Source organism: Malus sylvestris, chromosome 3 (genome assembly GCF_916048215.2).
Source record: "Malus sylvestris chromosome 3, drMalSylv7.2, whole genome shotgun sequence".
NCBI classification, from domain to species: Eukaryota; Viridiplantae; Streptophyta; class Magnoliopsida; order Rosales; family Rosaceae; genus Malus; species Malus sylvestris.
The window spans coordinates 16874341-16898382 of NC_062262.1; the positions used below are offsets into that span (position 1 = coordinate 16874341).

At 36.4% G+C, this 24042-nt stretch overlaps 1 protein-coding gene across 1 annotated transcript; it reads left to right on the forward strand.

The window, feature by feature from the left end:
- Positions 1–3695: 3695 nt before the first annotated feature.
- On the forward strand, positions 3696–6581 carry LOC126617032 (NADH dehydrogenase [ubiquinone] 1 alpha subcomplex subunit 9, mitochondrial-like). Its single transcript, XM_050285109.1, has 6 exons — positions 3696–3766; positions 4078–4163; positions 4274–4358; positions 4443–4513; positions 4899–5030; positions 6456–6581. Exons 2-6 carry the CDS (start codon positions 4146–4148, stop codon positions 6579–6581), a joined length of 432 nt encoding a protein of 143 aa, XP_050141066.1. The 5' UTR covers positions 3696–3766; positions 4078–4145.
- Positions 6582–24042: the final 17461 nt, after the last annotated feature.

Here is a 24042-nt window from a genome sequence, read left to right on the forward strand (position 1 = left end):
TTCGGGCTTGCTCCTTCTCGGTTGCCTCTATGGCGAATCTGCTCGTGCGCAACATGCGAATTATTCTTCTTCTTCGGCCGGAACCCTTTATCAAGTCGATGATTGTGAAATTCCGTCATTTCTTGCCCGTTGATTTAGTTTAACCGATTGAAATATTATTTACAATCTAACGTACTAATGAGGCCTTAAGCTTTGTAGTTTAATTGTTAAAAAGTGTATATGTTGCATCATGAGTTCTTGTGTTCAATTCTCGTTATCTATTATCATTTACATGTAGGATTGATTGAACTATTAAAAGTAAATTAGATAGTTGTATAGCATAGCATAGTATGTTAGGCCCTTGCCGTGTAGGCCCTCCATAACATTATTATCCTTTAGTATAGTCGTAAATGGTTGCTAGGTGATGACTCAGCAGAAGAGATATTTTGTCTAATGTTGTTAATGGGTATATATGCCCCTTTTGTAATGGCTCTGAGTTATGCAATGAATGAATTTAGTCTTTAATTTCCTCTTTCCCTTATCTTTTCTCCTTTCATCTCTTCTTTGTGACTAGAACCCTAACATTAATGATAAGCCTATTTATACCCTTATATTTTTAGTAAATTAGATTGTCACAATCACATTGTAGAATTGTCAAATCTCAAGGGTGGGTTAAGATTAATACGGATGGGGCGGTGAACGGTCATACAAATATTTTTTGGGGGGGGGGACTAGTAGAAAAACATGTTTGCGCGACGGAATTTTGAGCAACGGAGCAATTTTCGTCGCGCAAAGTATGTTTGTGCGATGCAAAACACAAAATGTCGCGCAAACTTCATTTGCGTGATGCCACTTTGCGCGACGAAGACTGGCGTCGCGCAAACATCCTTTGCGCGACGCATAAGTTTCTGTGTCGCGCAAAGGCTGTTTGCGCAGCCAACTTTGCGTGACATACGTGCACTTGCGTCGTGCAAAGCTGTTTTGCGCAATGCAGTGGCACCTACGTTGCGCAAAGTCTTTTTTTTTTTTTTTTGGGTTCTTGCATTGCCTTTTTCTTTTGTGGTATCCACTTGTGTAAATGTTTTAAATTGATGATCGAATTAGTTCATTGTATTCATATAGGGTTAAAGAGTGTAGCTGTAAAAAAATCATCAAAATCAGAGTTAAAATAACCGTTAAATTTTGATTTTTCGTTAATAACCGTCGAAAAGTTTTGTCCCATTACTTGATCTCTGAATGTTTTTTTTTTGTGATTTTTGGTGTATGCGATCTCGAAGTGTATACAAATAATTTTGACGGTTGGATCATTGAAATTAGTTTGGTAGAATGCGTATCCCATCAAAACAATAGATTCACTAACACTTAAAAGTTTATTTATACTTTCATTAAGTATAACTAGTGTAAATGTTTTAAATTGACGATCAAATTAGTTCATTATATTCATATAGGATCAAGGAGTGTAGATGTAAAAAGTAATCAAAATCGGAGTTAAAATAACCGTTAAATCGTGATTTTTCGTTTATAACCGTTGAAACATTTTGTCCCGTTACTTGATCTCTGAATGTTTTTTTTTTTCTGATTTTTGGCGTATACGATCTTGAAGCATATACAAACAAGTTTGACGGTTGGATCGTTGAAATTAGTTTGGTAGAATGCGTATCCCATCAAAACAATAGATTCACTAACACTTAAGAGTTTATTTATATTTTCATTAAGTATAACATAAGATTTTGTGGTATCCACTAGTGTAAATGTTTTAAATAGACGATCGAATTAGTTCATTGTATTCACATAGGGTCAATGAGTGTAGATGTAAAAAATAATCAAAATCAGAGTTAAAATAACTGTTAAATCGTGATTTTTCATTTATAACCGTCGAAAACTTTTGTCTCGTTACTTGATCTTTGAATGTTTTTTTATTGCAATTTTTGGCATATGTGATCTTGAAGCATATACAAACAAGTTTGACGGTTGGATCATTGAAATTAGTTTCGTAGAATGTGTATCCCATCAAAACAATAGATTCACTAACACTTAAGAGTTTATTTATACTTTCATTAAGTATAACATAAGATTTTGTGGTATCCACTTGTGTAAATATTTTAAATTGACGATCGAATTTGTTCATTGTATTCATATAGGGTCAAGAAGTGTAGATGTAAAAAATAATCAAAATCGGAGTAAAAATAACCGTTAAATCGTGATTTTTTTTGTTTATAACCGTCGAAATTTTTTGTCCCGTTACTTGATCTCTGAATGTTTTTTTTTTTGTGATTTTTGGCGTATGCGATCTCGAAATATATACAAACAAGTTTGATGGTTGGATCGTTGAAACTAGTTTCATACAATGCATATCTAATCAAGTTCAATGGTATATATATATATATTATATAAATTTATTTATTAAGTAGCTTTAAATTTATTTATTTTGTACGTGTAACACTTAAGAAATTGAATGATATGCATATTTATTAAGTAGTTTTAAATTTATTATTGTAGTTCGGGTCGGGTTTTTGTTAGAAAAAATATATTATTGTGGGGTTTATGTAAAAAAATTGAATTTGAAGAAAGTAAAATTCCATTTTTAGTAAATTTTATAGTAATTTTTTTTATAAAAAAAGTACCTTGCGCGACGCCACAATGTGGTTGTTGCGCAAAAACGTTTTGCACGACGTCAAGATGTGCACTTGCGTCGCGCCATTGTTAAAATTTTGGCAAGGCAATTGTTTACAATAGGCGGTTCTTTTAAACTTTCCCGATTGTTAAAAAATAGGCAAAATGTATACCTGCGTCTATCTTCCATCTCTCTCACTCGGTCTCTCTCTTCCATCTCTCTTCCCTCTCCCTCCTTCTCTATCATCTCGCCCTTTCTCCCTCTCTTTCACTCAATCTCTCTCCCTCTCTCTCACTCGGTCTCTCTCCTCATCTTCTTTCCATCCATCCCGACTGCACCCAGCCAATAGGCAGCAGCACACTGAAGATTGACCCAGGTATCTATCTTTTCTTAATTCTTTATTTTTCTTCTTTCTAAGGTCAGAATCAGGCTTTAATGCCTTAACTTGAAGATTTTGGTATTGTAATTAGATTCAATCTGGAAAATTAAATTAGAAATTGGGGGTTTTAGTGTTAAATCGAATTTTGGGGTTAGGAATTTTAGGGTTTTAGTGTTAAATCGAATATTAAGATGTTGATGGTGTTGTGCGTTGTGAGTGTGAATGAAAAACCAAGTAAACTTAGGTAAATTTGACATCATGAATCTCTGGGTGTGATAAGCGTTTGGAAGAATTTCTATATCGGATATCGTCTCTGTGTACTACATTGAATATTATTGAAAGAGTTAGAATGTTTAATTGTTGTTGCTCCGTTAGTTTTCCGGGAAAATGTAGGAAAAGTAAACCTTTTGTCGAAGTTATTTCTTTTATTGAATGTATGAACTATATGAGCCCATTGGGGTAGGATAGATTTCTTATATTTTTCTCATTAAGTAAAGTTGTCATTGGAGATGGAATGCAACTTTTAAGAAGCTAATAACCAGCTGAATTCTTGAGAAAACAAAAATGTTTTATGAATGTGCCGGGAGAAGAGTGAAGATAATGTGCTAATAATGCTTTAACTATGCAGATAGAGAAAACCCAGCAAACATAGATATTGAAACTCGGTTGTACGTGTTTCACATGATTGTGTTGTTTATGTTATTTTGAAAATAATCTATCTTTTTTCAATGGCATTGTTGCTGCAATCTTTGGATCTACGGGGTTCCTTGGGCATTATCTTGTGCAACAACTTGGTGAGCTAACTGTCAATAAATGCTTTTAATTGGAATTCCATTGAATTGCATGTATGCATTGTTTCATACTGTGATTGTTATGATTGAGAAAATTTCTAGTAGGTGATTGTTGGACTGAACTTGATATGGGGAAATGTGATTTTGTATTTTATCCTTGAAAAAATGACAGAGGTATAATGGGTTGTTTGGCATTTACCTTGAGGATAATTTATGGTTTTCAAAAATCAAATTCAAGAAGAATACCAAACATCCCTTAAGTGTTTGTAGTATTTGTCAAGCATGCTAGTGTTGATTCTTTACTTCTCTTCCAGCCAAAACGGGAAGTCAGGTGTTAGTTCTTTTCAGTGGTTCTGAGGACTCCCATCGTCACCTCAAGTTAATGGGGGATTTAGGACAGGTAGGGTAATCTGTGCTATTTCTTAGTTAATGTTCCTTTGACTGGGGAACTAATTTTTCTCCATTCTTCAATTATTATGTTTCTGATGTTCTCACATTTCACTTACTCAGATTGTACCAATGAAATACAATCCGCGAGATGAAGATTCAATTAAGGCAGTCATTGCAAAAGCAAACGTGGTTATCAATCTCATTGGTATGCATTCTTGAGTCGTGACTTTATATATTAAAGATACTTTAATCTTTGGATTCAATGAAGGAACACTTTGTAGCTTGGCAGGGAGGGATTATGAGACAAGAAACTTTAGCTTTGAGGAAGTGAATCATTCCATGGTGCAACAACTGGCAACGGTAGGTATCCTGCATTGACATTCATAACATTATTTTCGTTCTTGTGCTGCTTCTAATCTTACTGCCATCTACTTCTCTTAAAAGTTGGTTCCCAAAGCATCATCCTTAACAAAAATAGTAAAAAAGTGTTTATCAAGATTATTTTGCCACAATTACGATAGTTTGTTGTGTATCATACACTTCTACACACATGTTGCAGTGTGCGATGCAGCTATTTAGCCTGCTTGCAATTGGACTTTTCTTTCAAGATAGATAGAAGTGTCTTTCGGGATCTGAAATTCTGTTCAATATCCAATTGGTGGAGATATAAAAGTTGGATGTCATTTATTCAGGTTTTGTTGTTAGACACATATCGGTCTTCTTTTTAATCTCTATATTTCTGCAGATTTCCAAAGAACATGGAGTTATCATGAGATTTATTCAAGTTTCTTGCTTGGGGGCATCTTCCTCGTCTCCCTCTAGATTTCTAAGGACTAAAGCTGTTGCAGAGGAAGCTGTTTTAAGTGAATTGCTTGAGGTAGAGTTATTTCCTTTCCTTCTTGTATGTTGGCATGCTTATTTAAGGAGCAGTGTCTAACATTCACTTTCATCAATGGGCCACCATTTTGAGACCTGCTGTGATGGTTGGTACTGCGGATCGGATTTTGAATCGCTGGGCCTTTTTTGTGAAAAAATATAGCTTTCTTCTGCTTGTTGGGGATGGATCTACTAAGTATGTCTTCAATCTAACAATTGAATGCCTATTTATTTTAATTTTTCAAATTTTGTAATTTAACAACGTTGCTCATGGACATATCTTTTTCTAAACCTTCATTAAAAGTTATTTACTTCCTTAAGTTTCTCACAGAAAGCTGTAACCTATCTTTTAACTTTTTATTTTCCTTTTTCTGATTACTTACAGATGTTCTACATGACTATAGGTAGGAAAAATATGTCAGCCTCCTTTGCTTTGTTCCTACAATTTTTTTGGAACAAGTATTCTTTTCACAAGTATTTTTGTTGCCCAACTAGAGCAGCTATGATAGTCACTTTGATTTGTTTTACTGATATGAATTTACAGCACATGAGAAATCTTCGATAAGTTTGCATATGGAGGAACTGGAAGATCCAGAAAAATTTGCAGAAGAGGGGGGCAAGGTCATCACGGGCCAGGAATATGTTTCTCGATTGCATGAGCTTAAAGTTGAATTAACTCATGCATGGCATGCCGATGATCGTGTTACACCCTGAAATTATCAATAAAAGTACATTTTAATAGATAATTCAGTTTAACCAATTAATCTTACCTGGAGAGAATTTGTAATAGAAGAAAACATTAAGCATCAAACCTAGAAGACTACTTGTTGTAGATTTTTCTTTTTTGTTCGGACATCTTGTATGTACATTTTCATATATTTTATAATTAAATATTTTTTCTTGGTTTATTAATTATTGTTTAGAATTTAATTATAATATTTATTAAAAAGTAAATAAAAAAAATTTTGCAAAAAAAAAAGGGTTTGCGCGACGAAGAAGTAACATACATTGCGCAAAGTGGCTTTGTGCAACGCATGTCCTATGTCGTGCAAAACTACTTTGTGCGACATATGTTATTTCTTCGTCGCGCAAAACTACTTTGCGCGACGCAGCCCTACGTCGCGCAAAGTAGTTTTGCACGACGTAGGTTACTTCTTCGTCGCGCAAACCCTTCTGTCACTGCCTTGCTATGACGGTTGACGCGCGACGAAAGTTCATTGCGCAAATGTTTGTGCGACGGTTTTTGACTTTGTGCGACGAAGGACCTGCGTCGCGCAAAGTATTTTTTTTACTAGTGGGGGGGGGGGGTGTTGGAGTGGTGTTGCGGGACTGGAGGGGTGGATTTTTGGCGGCAGGGGAGCAATAGTTTCCAGGGATCACTTCGGTGCCGCTCCTGTAGATGTTTGCCGTGCGGTATGGTTTGTAGGTGGCACAAGTGCAAGGCTTTCAGCAGGTCGTGGTCGAAAGTGATTCGTTGAAGGTTATTACTGTTCTTAATGGGACCTATGCAGATTCATTGACTTTAGGTATGATTGCAGAGGATGTGTTATAGTTAGCTTCCACCTTTTTGAGGGTGAAATTTATTCATGCCTCTCGTTTATATAATGGGGTTGCCCACCAGCTTGTTGCTTTGTCTAGTAACAATAATCTAGTTTGGATTGCGGAACCTCCTACTTTTATTCAAGAGCTCCTCCTCTAAGACATATGCAACTCTGAATGAGTTCAGTTATTCAATACAACGCTTCCTTTCCAAAAAAAGAAAAATCTTGAGATGTTGTTGCAATATTCTATGACATTAAGTGTACATGGGTATTAATTGGTCAGATGAAGGTTATGAAGGTATAAGATATGTTTCTTTGAATCTCAACTCGTTAATTTCACGTTCGATTGAATGCAACATAGTAGTGTGGATTTTCCACAAAATCTTGTGCCATAAACAGTAATTCAATATAGTCAAGATTGTTAAACATGATCTTGATGTCTTAGAGATGAGTCAAGGTCGACCGCCGTTGGACTTGGAGGCCGGGAATTACAAGAAAAGAAAGATAATACATGTTATTGACGACGTATTACCTATTTTCACTATTGTTGTTGACGTATTACGGGGATACTCTGATACTCATTTCAATCAATTTCGACGAAAAAATGATTTAACTGCTCAAATTTGAACCAATGGTAAAAATAATAATATAAACTAATCCAAAGAAACTCCAACCATAAAACTCATCGCAAACTTTGCACAATTATTTGGTCGAAACAACATCATCGCAAAAAACATGTCTTTTGGAAAGTAAATTCGACAACGATATAATTATTTACGACCACATTTCCATTTCAAAAATAAAATAAGTTTGTCACTTTGAAAATTCATTTCTGACGAAAAACTAACTACTAACAACAAGTCTTGTGCGTCGATAATAAAGTATTTGCGACGGCTAGTTGGAAAAAAAGTATTTCTAATGGGACAATTTGCGACGCCCAACGAAGGTTTTTCCTCGTCGGAAATAAGTATTTGTGACGGCAAAATGCCTTTTTCGACGACATTTGACCCTCATTAATGACACTTCATTTTGTATCACTTCCACAACTAAATTTTCAGACAAAAAAAAAAAAAAAAAAACACAATCACAATGAGAGCTTATCCCACAATTTCATCATCTTTGTCGTCATTTCATCATCTTAGATGAGGATGGTAGAATGGATTCTCCAAGTTCCAAAAAAAACTTTAAGTCTTCACACCAAGGAGAGCATTGATGAGGAGATGAGTGACCTAGGAAGATTTAGATGCTAGTAAAACCCTCATAGGGTGGCCGACCTCTAAGAGAGAAAAGGGAGCTTGTGTTCTCATCTTTTCTCCAAAAGAAACCCCAAGGATGAAATGGCTATAAAGTTGCCTTTATACCACCTCACAATGGAGTGGCAAACTTGCAATTAAGCCAAGTTCACTACCCCTCTCTCTATGGCTGGCCATTAAGGGTTCATTAGGTTTTCAAGCTCTTTGCATTTTCAAGTTGTCATACAACTTGAGTTAATAGGCTTGACATTCAAATCCCATTGAGCCTTGCAGCCCAAAACTAACCCGAGGTCTATAATGAACATATTCATTTGATTAATTAACATATTAATTAATCCTAGCATAAATAATTAAACCATTTAATACTCCTTACTCATCTCCGTTGTTTCGTCAATCTCTACCTTACTAAATGTACGATCCATTAGGTTCTTTTTAGCGAGGCAGTGGGCGATTGTTACTTTTAACAATCGATTGTGAATTGAAACATACTTTCAATTCTCCCTTTAGCGATTACTCACCTTTGGGCTTCCACAAACCATAAGTGACACCTAGCAGTATGTCATGGCTACCTAAGCTAATCAGAAGAGGTGGAGAACCTATTCAGTTTAGGATTACAATGCAATACGACATTTCTCTATTACAATACTCTTGACCACTTTGTTTGGTTTGATAGTTTATTCATGTCTACTATCCAATGTGATTTTTTTACTTATATGATTACCTTGAATGTGATTTGGAACGACTTCCTAAATCTCATTCATACTCTGGCTAGAGATTCTTAATCATATCATAAAGTATTCTCCCTCAAACGGTTTGAATGTTAGAGATCCCTTGTTGTGCATTCACTTGCCTCCATGACTAAGTGGCTTAACCCTAACTACGCCATGGACACCTCTTGATGAAGGAAGATTTGTGAAAACATGTTCATTTAAGCAACATCTATTAGCATGCAATTAACAATTAAAGGCGGAATCATGCTTGCATGCACTTAAAAAACAAAACATTAACCATGAAATTCAAAGCCTAGTAGATTGGTGAACCAAGACTCAACTCAAATCAAAGTGAGTTGAGAAATTTATACCTTTGTAGATTCCTCTTTGCATAAGCAAAGGCTAATCACCCAAAGAGAAGGCCTTCATTCCTTGCATCTTAAATCTATGGATTTGGATGGATGAAAAGGTTTCTCCAAGTTCTCAAAATAGAGAACCTCTAAGTCTCCACACCAAGGTTAGATTGGAGAAGAAATGAGTGACCTTGGAGGAGTGGGATTGCTAGCTAATCCCTCCAAGGGGGCCGGCCTCTTTAGAGAGAAAGGAGAGCTTTGTGTTCTCTCCAATTTCCTAAAAGGAAACCCTTTAATGAATTTAGGCTATAAAGTCCTTTATATAGTCCCTTCAAATAAGTGACCTAAAGAACCAAAAAGCCATTCTTCTAACATGGCCGGCCACTTTAAGGGATTTGGGCTTTTGGGCCCTTGTGAATCTTTATTTATTAAGTTGTCATACAACTTAAGTCCATGGGCTTTGACGTTCGAAGCCCATTGGGCCTTAAGGTCCAAAATTATCCCGAGGTCTTTAACGAACTTATTCGTTTGATTAATTAACATATTAATTAATCCTTGCCATAAATAATTAAACCATTTAATTATTCTTACTCATCTTCATTGTTTCTTCAATCTCCACCTTACACGGTGTACGATCCATTAGGTTCCTTTTAGCGAGGCAGTGGGCGATTAAAACCATTTCAAATCGATTGTGACTTGAAACTTACTTTCAATTCTCCCTTTAGTGATTATACATGTTTAGGGCTTCCACAAACCATGAGTGACACCTAGCAGCATATCATGGTTACCCAAGCTAATCAGAAGAGGTGGAGAACCTATTCAGTTTAGGATTACAAATGCAATACGGTCTTTCTCTAATGCAATACTCTTGACCACATTGTTTGGTTTGATAGTTTATTCATGTCTACTATCCAATGTGATTCGTTTACTTATATGATTACCTTGAATGTGATTTGGAACGCCTTCCTAAATCTCATTCATACTCTGATAAGAGATTTTCAATCATATCATAGAGTATTCTCCCCCAAACGGTTTGAAGGTTAGAGATCCCTTGTTGCGCATTCAATTGCCTCCATGGCTAAGTAGCTTAACCCCAACGATGCCGTGGACACCTTCCTTTTGGAGTGACTTTTGACATAATCAAAGATCAAGGACTTAATCACAAGACAACTGTGATGCCTCAGGTTAAAGGACTACTTTTCATTATCCCAACCATGAGTTCTCATGTGACATGAATATGAGAACTCTTCGTTGATCGTGTTCAGTGAACTCATTCTCTATTGAGCACCTACGTACTTGTCTTGATGTCACACACACCAATGACTCGAGACTAGTCACTCTCCCTGAGAGAAGACACAGCATGTACTGATCTTAACGGACCGTCAATGCCCAATTGGCAATCCTATGATCAGGACCGTTTAGGATGTGTCTACAAAAGAATGGTCTCATGAATCTAACTTCTTTAGATTGCATTCTCCCAATCACATATTCCTTGGACTTATCGTTTAAGCATATAACATTTATATGAGACGGCTCAAACAATAATCTTTGCCCTTTATATTTAAACTACATTAGTTTAACTTTGTGAAATGTCCGTAAAGTATCATCATATGATTGGTTTTAGGGCACATTTCCAACACCTGATGGAGTGACTTTGACATAGTTAAAGATCAAGGACCTAACCACAAGACAACTATGATGCCTCAGGTAAAAGGACTACTTTGCATTATCCCAACCATGAGTTCTCATGTGACATGAGTATGAGAACTCCTTGTTGATCATGTTTAGTTGACTCATTCTCTATTGAGCACCTACATGCTTGTCTTGGTGTCAGTCACACCAATGACTCGAGACCAGTCACTCTTTCTAAGAGAAGACATAACACGTACTGATCTTAACGGACTGTCAATGCCCAATTGACAATCCTATGATCAGGAACATTTAGGATGTGTATATGAAAGAGAATGGTCTCATGAATCTAACTTCTTTAGATCACATTCTCCTAATAACATATTCCTTGGACTTATCATTTAAGCATATAACATTTATATGAGACGGTTTCAAACAATAATTTTTGCCCTTTATATTAAACTAGATTAGTTTAACATGTGAAATGTCCGTAAAGTATCATCATATGATTGGTTTTAGGGCATATTTCCAACATTTCCGACGCCCAACAAGGGCTTTTTCCCGTCAGAAATAAGTATTTGCGAAGGCAAAATGCCTTTTCCAACGATATTTTACCTTTGCTAATGACACTTTGTTTTGCAGTGCTTCTCTAGGAGATTTCACCTCCACACATGATAAATACATAACCACTGGTTGACATTCTGTCATCCACACAACCTCCCAAATTAGCATCAGTTTAACACACCACTTCCAAATTCTCTACATGACGAAACCCTAGCACATACTCTCGAGTTTTCTTCAAATATCTTAGGATTTTCTTACTTGCATTCCAATGTGCCACACCAAGATTCGATTGAATCCTTCAAAGTACACTCAATGCAAAAGCCAAATCTGGCCTAATGCATACCTGTGCATACTTTACACTGCCTACAAGTGAGGCATAAGGTTTGTTCTTCATGTCTTCCACTTCAAGGTCTATCACTAGACATTGACCCAAAGAAAGTTTATCACCTTTAGCTATAGGGACATCTCCACTACTACAATTGGACACGTTGAACCTCATAAGTACTTTGTTAATGTAATTCTTCTGTGAAAGACCTATAGTGCCTTTGGATCGATTTCTCACAATTTCAATCCTTAAAACAAAGTGTGCTTCACCTAAATCCTTCATGTCAAAGCTGGCTGAAAGCATGCTCTTCGTTTCAGTAAGGAGTTGAACACTGGAACTTGTTCAGAGTATGTCATCAACATACAATACCATGAAGATGAACCCTGATCTTGTTGTCTTCAAATAAATGCAGCTGTAAATTTTGTTCTCACTAAAACCAAATGAAGTTCCCACTTGATCAAACTTCTTGTACCATTGCCTAGAAGCTTGTTTAAGTTCATAAATAAACTTATTAAGCTTGCATACCAAACCTTCCTTCCCCTTTTTAATGAGTCCTTGGGGCTGTTTCATAAATTGTTTCATCAAGACTGCCATTTAAGAAGGCAGTCTTCACATCCATTTGGTACAGCTCAAGATTGAATTGAGCTGTGTGGGCAATGATGACCCTGAAGGAATCCTTGGTTGAAACTGGAGAAAAAAATCTTTGTGTAATCCAAACCTTCTTTTTGTGTAAACCCCTTAGCTACTAATTAAGCCTTGTGTCGTTCAATGTTGCCTTGGAGTCTCTCTTAGTCTTGAACACCCACTTATTCCTAACTGGTTTCATGTCACTAGTTCCCTCAATCAAACTCCAAACACCATTTTGTGCCATCAAGTTCAATTCTTCTTCCATTACAGCATACCATAATGTAGCCTGTGAACTGTGCATAGGTTCAATAAAAGTTGTAGGGTCATCATCATCACCTATATCATACTCCACTTCATTGAGATAAGTCACATAATCACTGAATAATGCATGTTTTCTTATTCTTTGATTTTCTCAATTCAGTGGTGGAAGGTACAATTTCTGTAAGATTGGAACAAGGATTGAAATATCGGCTGATACACCGATATATCGATATTTTCAACTATTGATATCGATACTGGGGGGTAAGGCCATATCTTCCCCTATATCAACGATATATCCTCGATAAGTGCGATATCTCTGATATTTTGCTGATATTCTCGATATTTCCCGATACCTATAACAAAACCCAAAAAAATTCAAAAGTTTTGAAGCAAATTGAAACCCAAAAGATTTTTTGGAGGTATGTGGGCAGTGATTAGATATGTGTGAAAGCTTTTGGCAATATCCAATTTAAAAGATTTTTTGGAGTATCCATTAATTATTACTATAAAAAATCTATGCACAATGAATTGAGGGGACATACGTGTCTTATCTGAAGAGAAAGAAATACCCAAATCCAAATATTAAATTTCTGGTCAAATATATCTTTAATACTTGCAAGAAAATGATGCACATGTGTTTGAGCTTCTTGTGGAACTCTTTATCATTTAATATTTGTTTTGTTTTTTGGTTGTTTCTTTTTTTTTCTTCAGTTTTTGAAGTCAGACAATTGGCAATATGCAATGCACTGCCCATATACCTCCAGAAAAATCTGATTACCTTTATTTCCATCAAAGCCAAAGAATCATCCAAATGGAATCCATAAAATAAAGTCTGCAAAGCCCATATACCATTGTCCCCGAACCCCCAAAACTTCCCATTGTTATCATGAGAGAAGCCTTCTTTAAATCAGAGGCTGTTTTACTTTTTTTGGGGCACCAAATCTTCACTTCTCTTCTTTCTCTGCAGCTTTTCAATTTTTATTTAGTCTATGAGCTTATTTCCTTGTTTGCAAGTTCTCTTTGATTGTTGTTTCAGGTATGTGGCTTTCCCTCATGGTTTGTATTATTTTTGTGATAGATTTGGTATTGTAAGTTAATTTAATATATTTAAGTGTGATAGATTAAAAATGGCTAGTAGTAAACCAAGTGGAGCTAGTGTGCCTGGTGGTCTTGATGTGGCATGGAAATATGCTTGTCTAATAGAACGCAATAAGCACGGCACAATATGCACATTTTGTGAATCCACATTTCAAAGTGGTGGAATTACATGGTTAAAGTATCATTTGGCCGGATTTGATCCACATAAGAGTGTAAAGAAGTGCAGAAAAGTACCACCAGATATTAAGAATGAGGTAATTGCATGGATAAAGGATAAAGAATCTAGCAAACAACATAAGAAATCTGTTGAAGAAAACATAAGATCTACAACAAGAGGGGGATACATGGGCAATAAAAGTAGCAATCCTGTTGATGATGATGATGATGAGCATGGATATGCATATCCTCCATACATGCACCCTGCGGAGAAAGAAGATTACCTTGCTGCCATTAGAGTGTCGAAGGAAGAAGAATGGTTTAGACAAGGAGGAGTTTATAGAATGGGAAGAAAACGATTTGCAAAGGGAGCAAGTGGTAGTAGTCAACCTCAATACCGTCGCACTCAAAACTTTAAAGACCCACTTTATCTCCTTCAAACCAATGCAACACAAGAACACTAGAGCAAAACAGAGAACAATCAAAGGCATGATTAGAAACTCAGCAGAGGTACTTGGAAGATACTGTAGCAAATTCTTCATACTTGAGAATGTGGCTCCTTAAAAAGCAAGTTCCCCTCATTTCAAGAACATGATTGCTGTAGCCCAACAAACGGGTTTTGCTTTATTCATTATGACTTTCCTTTCTTGAACTTAAATATTCTAAACACACCAATTGCTAATATGAGTTCGATTATATTAGGTCAAGGCGTAGCCACACCATCGCCGTATGAAATAAACCATAAGTACTTAGATATGGAACACACAGACATGCTAGCCTATGTGGGAAAGGTAAAGGAAGATTGGGGCGTGTATGGATGCACCATCATGAGTGATGGATGAACTGGCTCGATGAGGTTGTCCATAATAAATTTCATGGTCTACTCAAACGGGAAAACAATTTTTTTGAAATCAGTGGATGCTTCAAATAAAACCAAGGATGCAAAGTACATCGCCAAATTGTTGAAGGATGTCATAAAAGAGGTTGGGCCTTCGAATGTTGTTCATATTGTCATCGACAATGGTTCAACCTTTGTTAAGGCTGGAGACATTTCGCACTGAGATGGCCATTGTTGATGCACAAAATCCAGAGGATCTTGGACCAACGTAAATCCGGCCATGAATCACACAAATGCTCAAGAACATAAAAATGTATCGTGGTTCACCCTAATGTTTGGGCTACATCCACACTGATGTTGATTATGTATGTATGTATGGATTACAATAAATCAGCAAGGGAGCTTTCTGTGGATGAAGCCCTTGCCATTTTTCTTTCTGTTTGGCTGAGAGGGTATTGCCCTCTATTTGGATGTGTGAGGATCTGAGATCTGAGGTCCTTTTATGAGGGGTGAGGGAAAGTCCCTTTTATAGAATAAGGGCTCCCTCCCCTTTTATATTTATCATGGGCTTAGGGATGAGGCCCAAAGACGAGGCCCAATATATGGTACCAACAGGAGTCCCCTAAGTCTTTTGGTTGGAGACTTTAAATCCAATCCATGTACGGGCTGAAGTGGCTAGATGTCTTGAACTAGTACTCAACACAAGGCAGTACTCAACATAAAGCAATACTCGGCTAGAGGTATCACACGTTATGAGACTGCTCGGTTGGAGGCGACGCTCGTTGCGAGGCTGCTGGGCTAGAGGCTATGCTCGCGGTGAGACGGTTGCTCGGCTGGAGGCGATGCTCGTGGCGAAGCGGCTCGGCTCGTGGTATTCCTCATTACAAGTATCCACTTTATGTCGACATGCTCTCAGTATGAGTTGATTCTCGACATGACTTGAGTCCACTTGTCGGGTTTGCATATTGGGTTCTTTTAATCAGCAACAATGTTGATCAGTAAAATCCATGCCATGAACCACCAAAGTTATGTCACCCTAACATTCAAATAATATAAGGTATAATCTAGTCAGACTTGCCACATGTTATGGAAAATAGTCATGTGATAAACCATTAATAATAATGTAAAACATATTATTATAACATGTCACCCTGTTCGTTTAGGCAGTAATGCAATTTATATAACAATAAAATAATGATAGTAGTAATGATGTTTATGCGTTGTGACCCGGCATAATAAGTGATGTAGTGGGTGTACATCTAGCAAATTATCATTGCAATAATACAATAATACTCAAAATGATGTAAGTGGGTGTACGACACGAATAATACTCAATTATCGAATGGCACATTAGACACATACTAAGCTGCATGCAACATGACAAACACTCAGTGCATGCACATGTAACACACAGATGCAAACATTGATACATCAGCATTATGTTACACAAAAGGTTAGCAGCACAAAAGGAAGCATGGCAATACATACAACACAGATGCAGCTGAACAAGTGATAATTACATAAAATTAAACTATTATGTGGTAGTGCATTATTGCATGTACATAATATATATATATATATATATATAAATACATACATTTAATAATTAGATATTTACGTAGCATGTTGATACATCGTGGTGTTAGAAAGGAGGGTTTTTAGGTGAATGTGATCAGCCTTCCCATGTGTTTAATGGTTTAAAATAATAAAATATGTGTGATGTGATATGTTTTTGGTCAACATAATATTAAAATAATAAACAATATAATTGTAAAGGAAATGATGCTCTTATCTTCTCCGATGGATTTTTTCAGACAGAGGGATAGTGGCAAGCGTTTGTAAAGCATATGCACACTGTAAAAGAATATGCTCATTGTAAAGCAAATGTTGTCCCTCAGTAATGATGTGAGGATGTGGCTTCTTTTAGCCATGGCAGACAATACCAAAGGAGATTAATAATAGAAATATTGTAAGAAAGCTTATCTTTTTCCTGGTTTTCCACTGGTGGTTGTGGTATTCGCAAGAGGTGGGATCCCTGTATCTGGAACCTAAAAGCTCTTTTCCCCTCAATTTCACAATTCAAGTAAACATATCCTCAGGTTCTGGGCCTTCAGAAAGTGATTTCATATGGCTATCACCCTGCAAAGAAGATGCAGGGGATGGGTCATTGAGCTCTGCACTCCACCCGCTAAGCATCTGATCCATTTGGTCCTCGAAGATAGCCATGTCAGCAGTCCGACCCTCTTTCCAGGCAATCTGAATATTGGTGAACATCCCTCGAAGCTCTTGGACTCGAGTCCTTGCTTTTTCCTTCAGTAGCTTGTGAGAAGCATACGGCAATTTTTCGATCCCGACTCGAGAGAAGTATTCGCCGCTACCCTGACTCGTCTCAGAAATGGTGAGGCCCTCAAAACCATCCCCATCGAGTTGTAACTTGCTACTGTTTCCACAGGTTTAAGGTCCGACGTGGTGACACCTCTAACGGCCAGATCCAACCGAATGGTGAGATATCTGATTTAGGTTTTCTGGTTTGGTTTATTCGCAGCTGCTGTTGCTCTGCACCGTGTTTGAGTGACAAGATAAACTATCGGAGCCAAGAAAATGATCAACTTTTTATCTCTGGAGGAGGGTATGATCCTTATCATCTCCTCAGCAACGTGCTTGATGAGAATCACAGCTATCATCGTCTTCCAAGCTCCCGTTTCCAGCACCGTAATCGTGTTCTTCTGCTTTGCAACCTCAAACACTTTCACTAGGTACCTTCTAGGGATGAACTAATCAAGAAAAGTGGGCTCCATGATACCATTAGACTCTATGTTTGTAAAACTTGAAGGATTTTTTTTCTGTTATCTCTCTTCTGGAGATTCTTTTGATGAGAGAGAAAGTGAGAGCTTTGGTTTGAAGGTTGTGAAACAAATAGATAGAGAGAGGGAGAAAGATGGATTATTTCCTTTGGTTTTGGTGGGTTGGACTCATCGAAGCTCGATGCTGCCACCTCGTAGCTGATCGCTGCCCGGACCAAGGTAGCGAACAAGAAACAGCGTCAGCCGAGCCATGTTCCTGCTGATATGTCGGACGGGGGAGATTTTGCTGCTTGAATATTGGCGAGCAGGAGTCCTGGCTAGGTAGCTGTAGCCAGTCAGATGAATCCATGCAAACTTGCAGAGAATTATGACCCATCAAACAAAACTCACCGAACCCAGATAAGTGAGAAAGTGAGAACAGAGAAGGAATGCTTGAGGAGTAGGGAGCCAAGTGCATAGGTTTTACAGTGACTGTGCAAGTGTTTGGTTCTTAGGTTTCTGCAGATTCACAGTGGAGGTTTGATGAAAAAATGAAAGAGAACCGACATAGCTTTACGTGTTGTTTCCCACAGACGGTGCCAAATGTTGATGCACAAAATTTGGAGGATCTTGGACTAATGTAAATCCGGCCGTGAATCACACAAACGCTCAAGAACATAAAGATGTATCATGGTTCACCCTAATGTTTGGGCTATGTCCACACTGATGTTAATTATGTATATATGTATGGATTACAATAGATTGGCAAGGGAGCTCTCTGTGGATGCAGCCCTTGCCATTTTTCTCTCTGTTTGGCTGAGAGGGTATTGCCCTTTATTTGGATGTGTGAGGATATGAGATCTGAGGTCCCTTCATGAGGGTAAAGGAGAGTCCCGTTTATAGAATAAGGGCTCCTTCCCTTTTTACATTTGTCATGGCTTTAGGATGAGGCTCAAAGACGAGGCCCAATATATGGTACCAACAACCGTCAAATCAAGAAAATCGATCCCCCCAGTAGAATGATGGAATCTTCATGGTGATTCTGCCTCAAACTTGCAAAAAATTGCTATGCATATATTGTCACAGACAACATCATCATCGGCATGTGAGCGAAATTGGAGTACATTTGCTCTTATTCACACGAAACAAAGGAACCGTCTCGCATATACTAGGCTGGAAAAGATTGTCTTTTGCTATTATAATATGAAACTTAAGCTACATGATGAAGAGGCCGAAATGAACAAGGTTGCAGAAAATGACTACATAGAACTTCTTGACATTGTAGGGCAACCATCTAATGATGATAGTAATCCAATTCAACAATGGATTATGACAGCTCACTTGGATGATGAACAAGGCAACCCTGATACCGTTATAGCATAACATGCTGCCCAAGAAGGAGTTGATGTTGATAGAGTCATATCCGAAGATGTTAGGAGTGGAGATACTTCATCATTTGAAAGGGATATGCTTAGCACTCGGCAAGGTCAAAGACGTCCCTTGAGAGACGATGCCAGTACTAGTAGAAAGGAAAGTTCATCCAATTCGTCAGATAATGATGTAGGAAGTAATGCTGGATCAGGAGGTAATGAAGAAGGAAGACAATATAGCCTATTTACTATCGAGGCTGATTTTACTAATGCCACCCAAGATAAGGATCATGGATGTAGAGAAGTTGGACCAGGCATTGGCGCAATTGGGAAGCAATACTCAGGGAAAAGCAACCAATCAATCCATCTGAAGATGACATGGCGATCATCTTTGGATCTATAAGCATAGGAACTAGACCTAGTACTAACTAAAATGAATCTTATGATGGCTATAGGTTTGTCATGTCTGATTATAGTGGAACTAGTTATAGAGCTCAAGATGATGAAACAGACTATGAACTTACTAGTTGGGTTAATCCTAACTATCCCATGTATGGGAGAACATTAGGGAGCTCAAGAGAGACATATGTGCACCATGTTCAAACATGGCTTACAAACTGCTTGGGTTACATGACTTGGTATGACTATTGTATGAATCTAGATGGTTGTTCCTCATTGTTTGAACCTCATAGGAGCTCTTCATTTATGTAGTTGGACACTTATCTAAATTGTAATCTAATGTTTAAACAAACTATGGATTTATGCATGGTTTATTCATTCTAATAAACATTTTATTAGAAAACTTTTCGTTAACGCGCATTACATACCACTTATATTTCATCATATGTGTATCTTATTATTAGTAAATTTTGAGTTTTATTTGTTCAATACATTCATTGATAATGTACATAACATCTATGAAAGTTTTAGACCAAAATTATGTGTTTCAATGCCTATATCTGTCATTTTTGTTGATTTTTTCCAGATACCTAAAATGATAACGATATATCCCCCGAAATATCAGTAAATTGGAGGCTCGATATTATCTGCACAGTCGATATTTTAATCCTTGGATTGGAAGAGCCTAGTGAGAATTATATGAACTAGAATCTTCCACAAACTTGGCATTATTGGTTTCAACCAATCTTGTGTGAGAGTGTGTGGGCAATAAAACCTAAAACCCTTGGATTTCTCAGGATAGCCTACAAAATAACAACTTGTAGTTCTGAGATCCAACGTTTTCTCCATTGGATTATACAATGGTGCTTCACATTTGCATCCCCAGCTGTGCAAGTGTGCAAGACTTGGTCTTTTACCTGTCCATAATTCAAAAGGTGTGGTCTGTTGCTTCCAGGTCTTAAAGTTGTTGCCATTTAACTTCTCAATGTTCATAAGATTGAGCATATTAAAACCTGCCATTAGCATATGTAAAGATTCATGTAGTGACTAATGAATGAAAACTGAAGTTCAATGTCACTAAAAAACTATGGATCCAATCACACTTTTGAGCAAGAGATTGTCCATATAATCAAAAGTATGAATCTTATAGATTTGCATAACCAAGTATAAACACCAAAGTACATATAAAGTACCGTCATTGGACAATAATAAGCATATTATGTCTCTGGTTTCATAACTCACTATACATCAACTTATAGCTAACCCCAGTAAATAGTTTCTTAGAAAATACTTTACTTGTTAGTGCTTACAAATTGCTTGCTGTTCGTCTTTATTGGAACTCATGAAATCAAAATAGTATCTCTACGAAATATTTCACGAAATCAATGAACAATACCATTATATCTCTTAATAATATGACAATATGTTGGAATAAAAATACGCAGCAAGTATGATTATATATTTGACAGTCATGAAAGTCCCAAAATAAATTTAAAAATAAAATAAAATTGAACACAGCATGATGGAAATGTGTTTATATCACAAACATAACTTATGCCAGATGATATCATTAAATTATGCAGTGGAAAAGAATTGCAAAAGTATACATTTGATCATAAATGAGTCCAAAATTTAAGTTGACTGGCTCTGATACCACATGTAAACCTTTATATGTGGAACTGAAATTTAATCAACTGAATATTTGGACTACATGTTAATACGATGGATTAGTATAATCACACTAATATAAACTAATAAGAACACAACTCTTACGTGCAGAGTTTGCCATAATGATAAAAAAGCAAGCAACGATAATGTTGATAAAACTAGGGTTTGCAGTGGTAGTTTACTGCAGAAACTTATGGGGAATGAAGGCTATGTTCTTCTCTTATGTGGGACTCAAATACATTCTACAAATGATGGGGGATGCATATATTGAACTGGTATCCCAGAAATGCAGCAGTTTTAATCACATAAAGTCATAACTGCACCATGTTAGCCTTATGAGGTTATACAATTAAAACACAAATGAATGAGTAACTGACCTGATTCCAATGACGGCCATGGAAATCGAACACAAAAGTAGTAGGGCATGGCAACACCAGGATCTTCTTTAAACTCCTTGCCGGGTACAACTACTCTATGGGAAGCATTATGTTGTGTTCTAGGGCTTATAGAGACCCATGTTTTATATAGGCTAAAAGCTAGGGTTTCCATCCTTAAAGGAAACCTAAACTTTACTTTCTTAGCCTCCAAGTCAAGTATCATAATCATATTCAATTAAGGATTCCATCAATCCTATTTCCAATATAAGACACCTTATATAGGATTGATATCTTTAAGAGATCAAATCACAATCAACATTATTCTCCAATATTACATTCCTATTACATGTAGTAGACCACTTAAAGGTCGATTTATATTGGATAAATCCAACATTCTCCCACTTGGTCTACAAAATGTAATATTCATGTTTCTACTTGAGATTGGAGATTAATGTCACTTTAGTGGCCATGTAACAGTGATTACATCTCATCCTTAATGCAGCTTCTATCAAATGCATTTCTTAACATGGAACTAACAAGGTTGTAGGATTGACACAACCCAGAACCTTCATAATCACACATGCTAAGATCCTCATTCACATGAAACACAAATTATGATCAAGAGATGAAACTTTAAATTAACTTTAAATTAACCAAAATGTCTTACTTTATATCATCTCAGGTCCACCTTATTGTAACTCACAAGTTACCCTTTAAGCTTTTTCGAAGCCTTAAATCTGCCAATGCAGATATCCTTCATCTAATGAAACCACCATAACCTGCAGGTGTGAATACATCTCCAAAACAATTATGCATCACTTTCATTAGATCAATAATAATACAAACGATGTTTGTAGCCAACAGACACAATTGAAAATACAAAATAGGCACATGTCCAAGTAAAATATCCCAAAAACTTCATAAAACAAATTAATTCAACACTTGTGAGCAAGATGAATTAGTATGTTTTTGACACTGATCTATGCACCATACCAGTTACATTCATAGTGATTTCCAACACCTGCGGGCAAGATGGAAATCCTCACAACTGAGGTAGTGCACAAACCATGTCATGCCATTTAATATGCAATTTGATAACAACTTGATATTTGATACATATTTCATCAAATAATTGATTAGCACATGAAAAATGTGACTTAATGAATCCAACTGGAGATTAATATGAATACATGGATTCTATACATACTTTATAGGTCATCTACAAATGTTAGGCATTACTAACATGAAACTCAAACTCCCACTAATCTGCAACATCGTTACTTAATTTGGAAATCAATACTTAAATCATACTTTTGAAAATATGCCTTTGGGAATAGCCTTACTTAGTCAATGAATGCATATTACCTCAATGAAAGGTACAACTAAGCATGAAAGCATTCACTGCTGTTTACACAAAAAACGTGCATCCAATAACCATCTTATATGTATTAATAAGTCCACATTTATGCTAAGTCCTTATGAGCCCCAAAACAATATGATCAATCATGAAATCTAAATGATTGCAAGTAACAGAAATATGTACACATGTACTAAGTAGCCATTCGTGCAACTTAAACATATTATTGTTATTCGAGTAACACAAATTCATGGAAGATAGAATAACACTTTTAATAAATTCATGCAAAACCACTTAATGCTCAAAAGCTCCCACTAAGTTTTCAGAGTTTATACTTGCAAATAAGTTAATGAGTGTAAAGCCCAATTTTCGTTCACTAATTCCCCCACTTGGGCAAACACTCGTTAATATATTCTTTCAAAGATGTTCCTAAAGAAAATTGCTCTATATTTTAGACATAATAAAATAGACATCTCAACCAACATAAAGTTGTCAAACAGAATTTCAGCAATGAGTTACACTTACTTTAGAATTTATCATAATTAATTTACAAGCTTGATGGCTACCAAAGTTATACTGATCAAAATAGACATACTAATCTTCATAAAATAAAAATATAGAACCGTTTTGGGTCTAAATAGTAGTATAAAGTCATGTCTCAAAAAGACCAACACAATCTGCCAGTAAAACTGCCTATATGAGCATGGGTTACTAGTAAATTCACCATAATTAAAATACATGGCAAAAAATTACAAACATTTGCAGACACATATTAGACATTTATATGTTGAACATATTCAAAATTCAGGTCATTTGGTGACCATTAGATGTGTCATTCACCCGATTTAAATCAAGACACGGAATCTGCCAGAAACAATTATGTGCATCTATCATGAATTTATGCATCCATAACAAATTCAATCTCGTATCATTTCAATTTTGATGTCCAAGGGAAACTTTAGTAGTCAAATTTCATCCTATAAACCGACATTGTAGTTCAAATTGAAAAGATTTACAAGCATAAAATTTAAACAATGCGTACCTTAGCAATCCTTGATTAACCTTCATGGGTCGAATACTTTGCATCAACCAGTCTCATGAAGAGATACAAAATACGTCATGATGCAACCGATTTCCATGCCTTCAAACCACAACCTTTTATGGGGCTCATTGTGGAAATATTTGTCACTAATGGCATGGCACTTTACCCAATAAACTTCATGAAACTAAATTAATTTACACCTATATGCAAGAAAATTAACTAGTTTCTAGTACTAGATTTTATGTCACAAAAGTACCTTCATGAAAACTTCAACACCTATAGGCAAGATGAAGATTTTCACAACTTCTGTGAAATAAAACCCATACTATGCCATCTTAATTAAACTAAAAGAAGTAATCCACACCTGTAGGCAAGAAGATTATCCCTTTTATTCTAATTAAGATGCAAAGTTGACCAAAGTAACTCAAAACACAGTCCCATCATCAACTAAAATGTTGCGGCTTGCTTTAGTTGAAAGGACATTGATCAACTCCGCCCTGAAACAATACAAGAAGTCACATGGATTAATTAACTGTAAGTGACAAAATTATGATAACCTACTTCGAGCTTCGAGTCTTGCCAACAAATGACACTAATTCCTTCATGACTCCCTTTGACATTTAAATTAATCTCAAGAAACCTGACAACATACTTGAAAGAGA

Bases quoted from the DNA above. Each gene is read 5' to 3' on its own strand.
- LOC126617032 (XM_050285109.1), top strand. The intron at 4,359-4,442 runs GTATGCATTCTT...GTAGCTTGGCAG, and splicing joins CGTGGTTATCAATCTCATTG to GGAGGGATTATGAGACAAGA. The intron at 4,514-4,898 runs GTAGGTATCCTG...ATATTTCTGCAG, and splicing joins TGGTGCAACAACTGGCAACG to ATTTCCAAAGAACATGGAGT.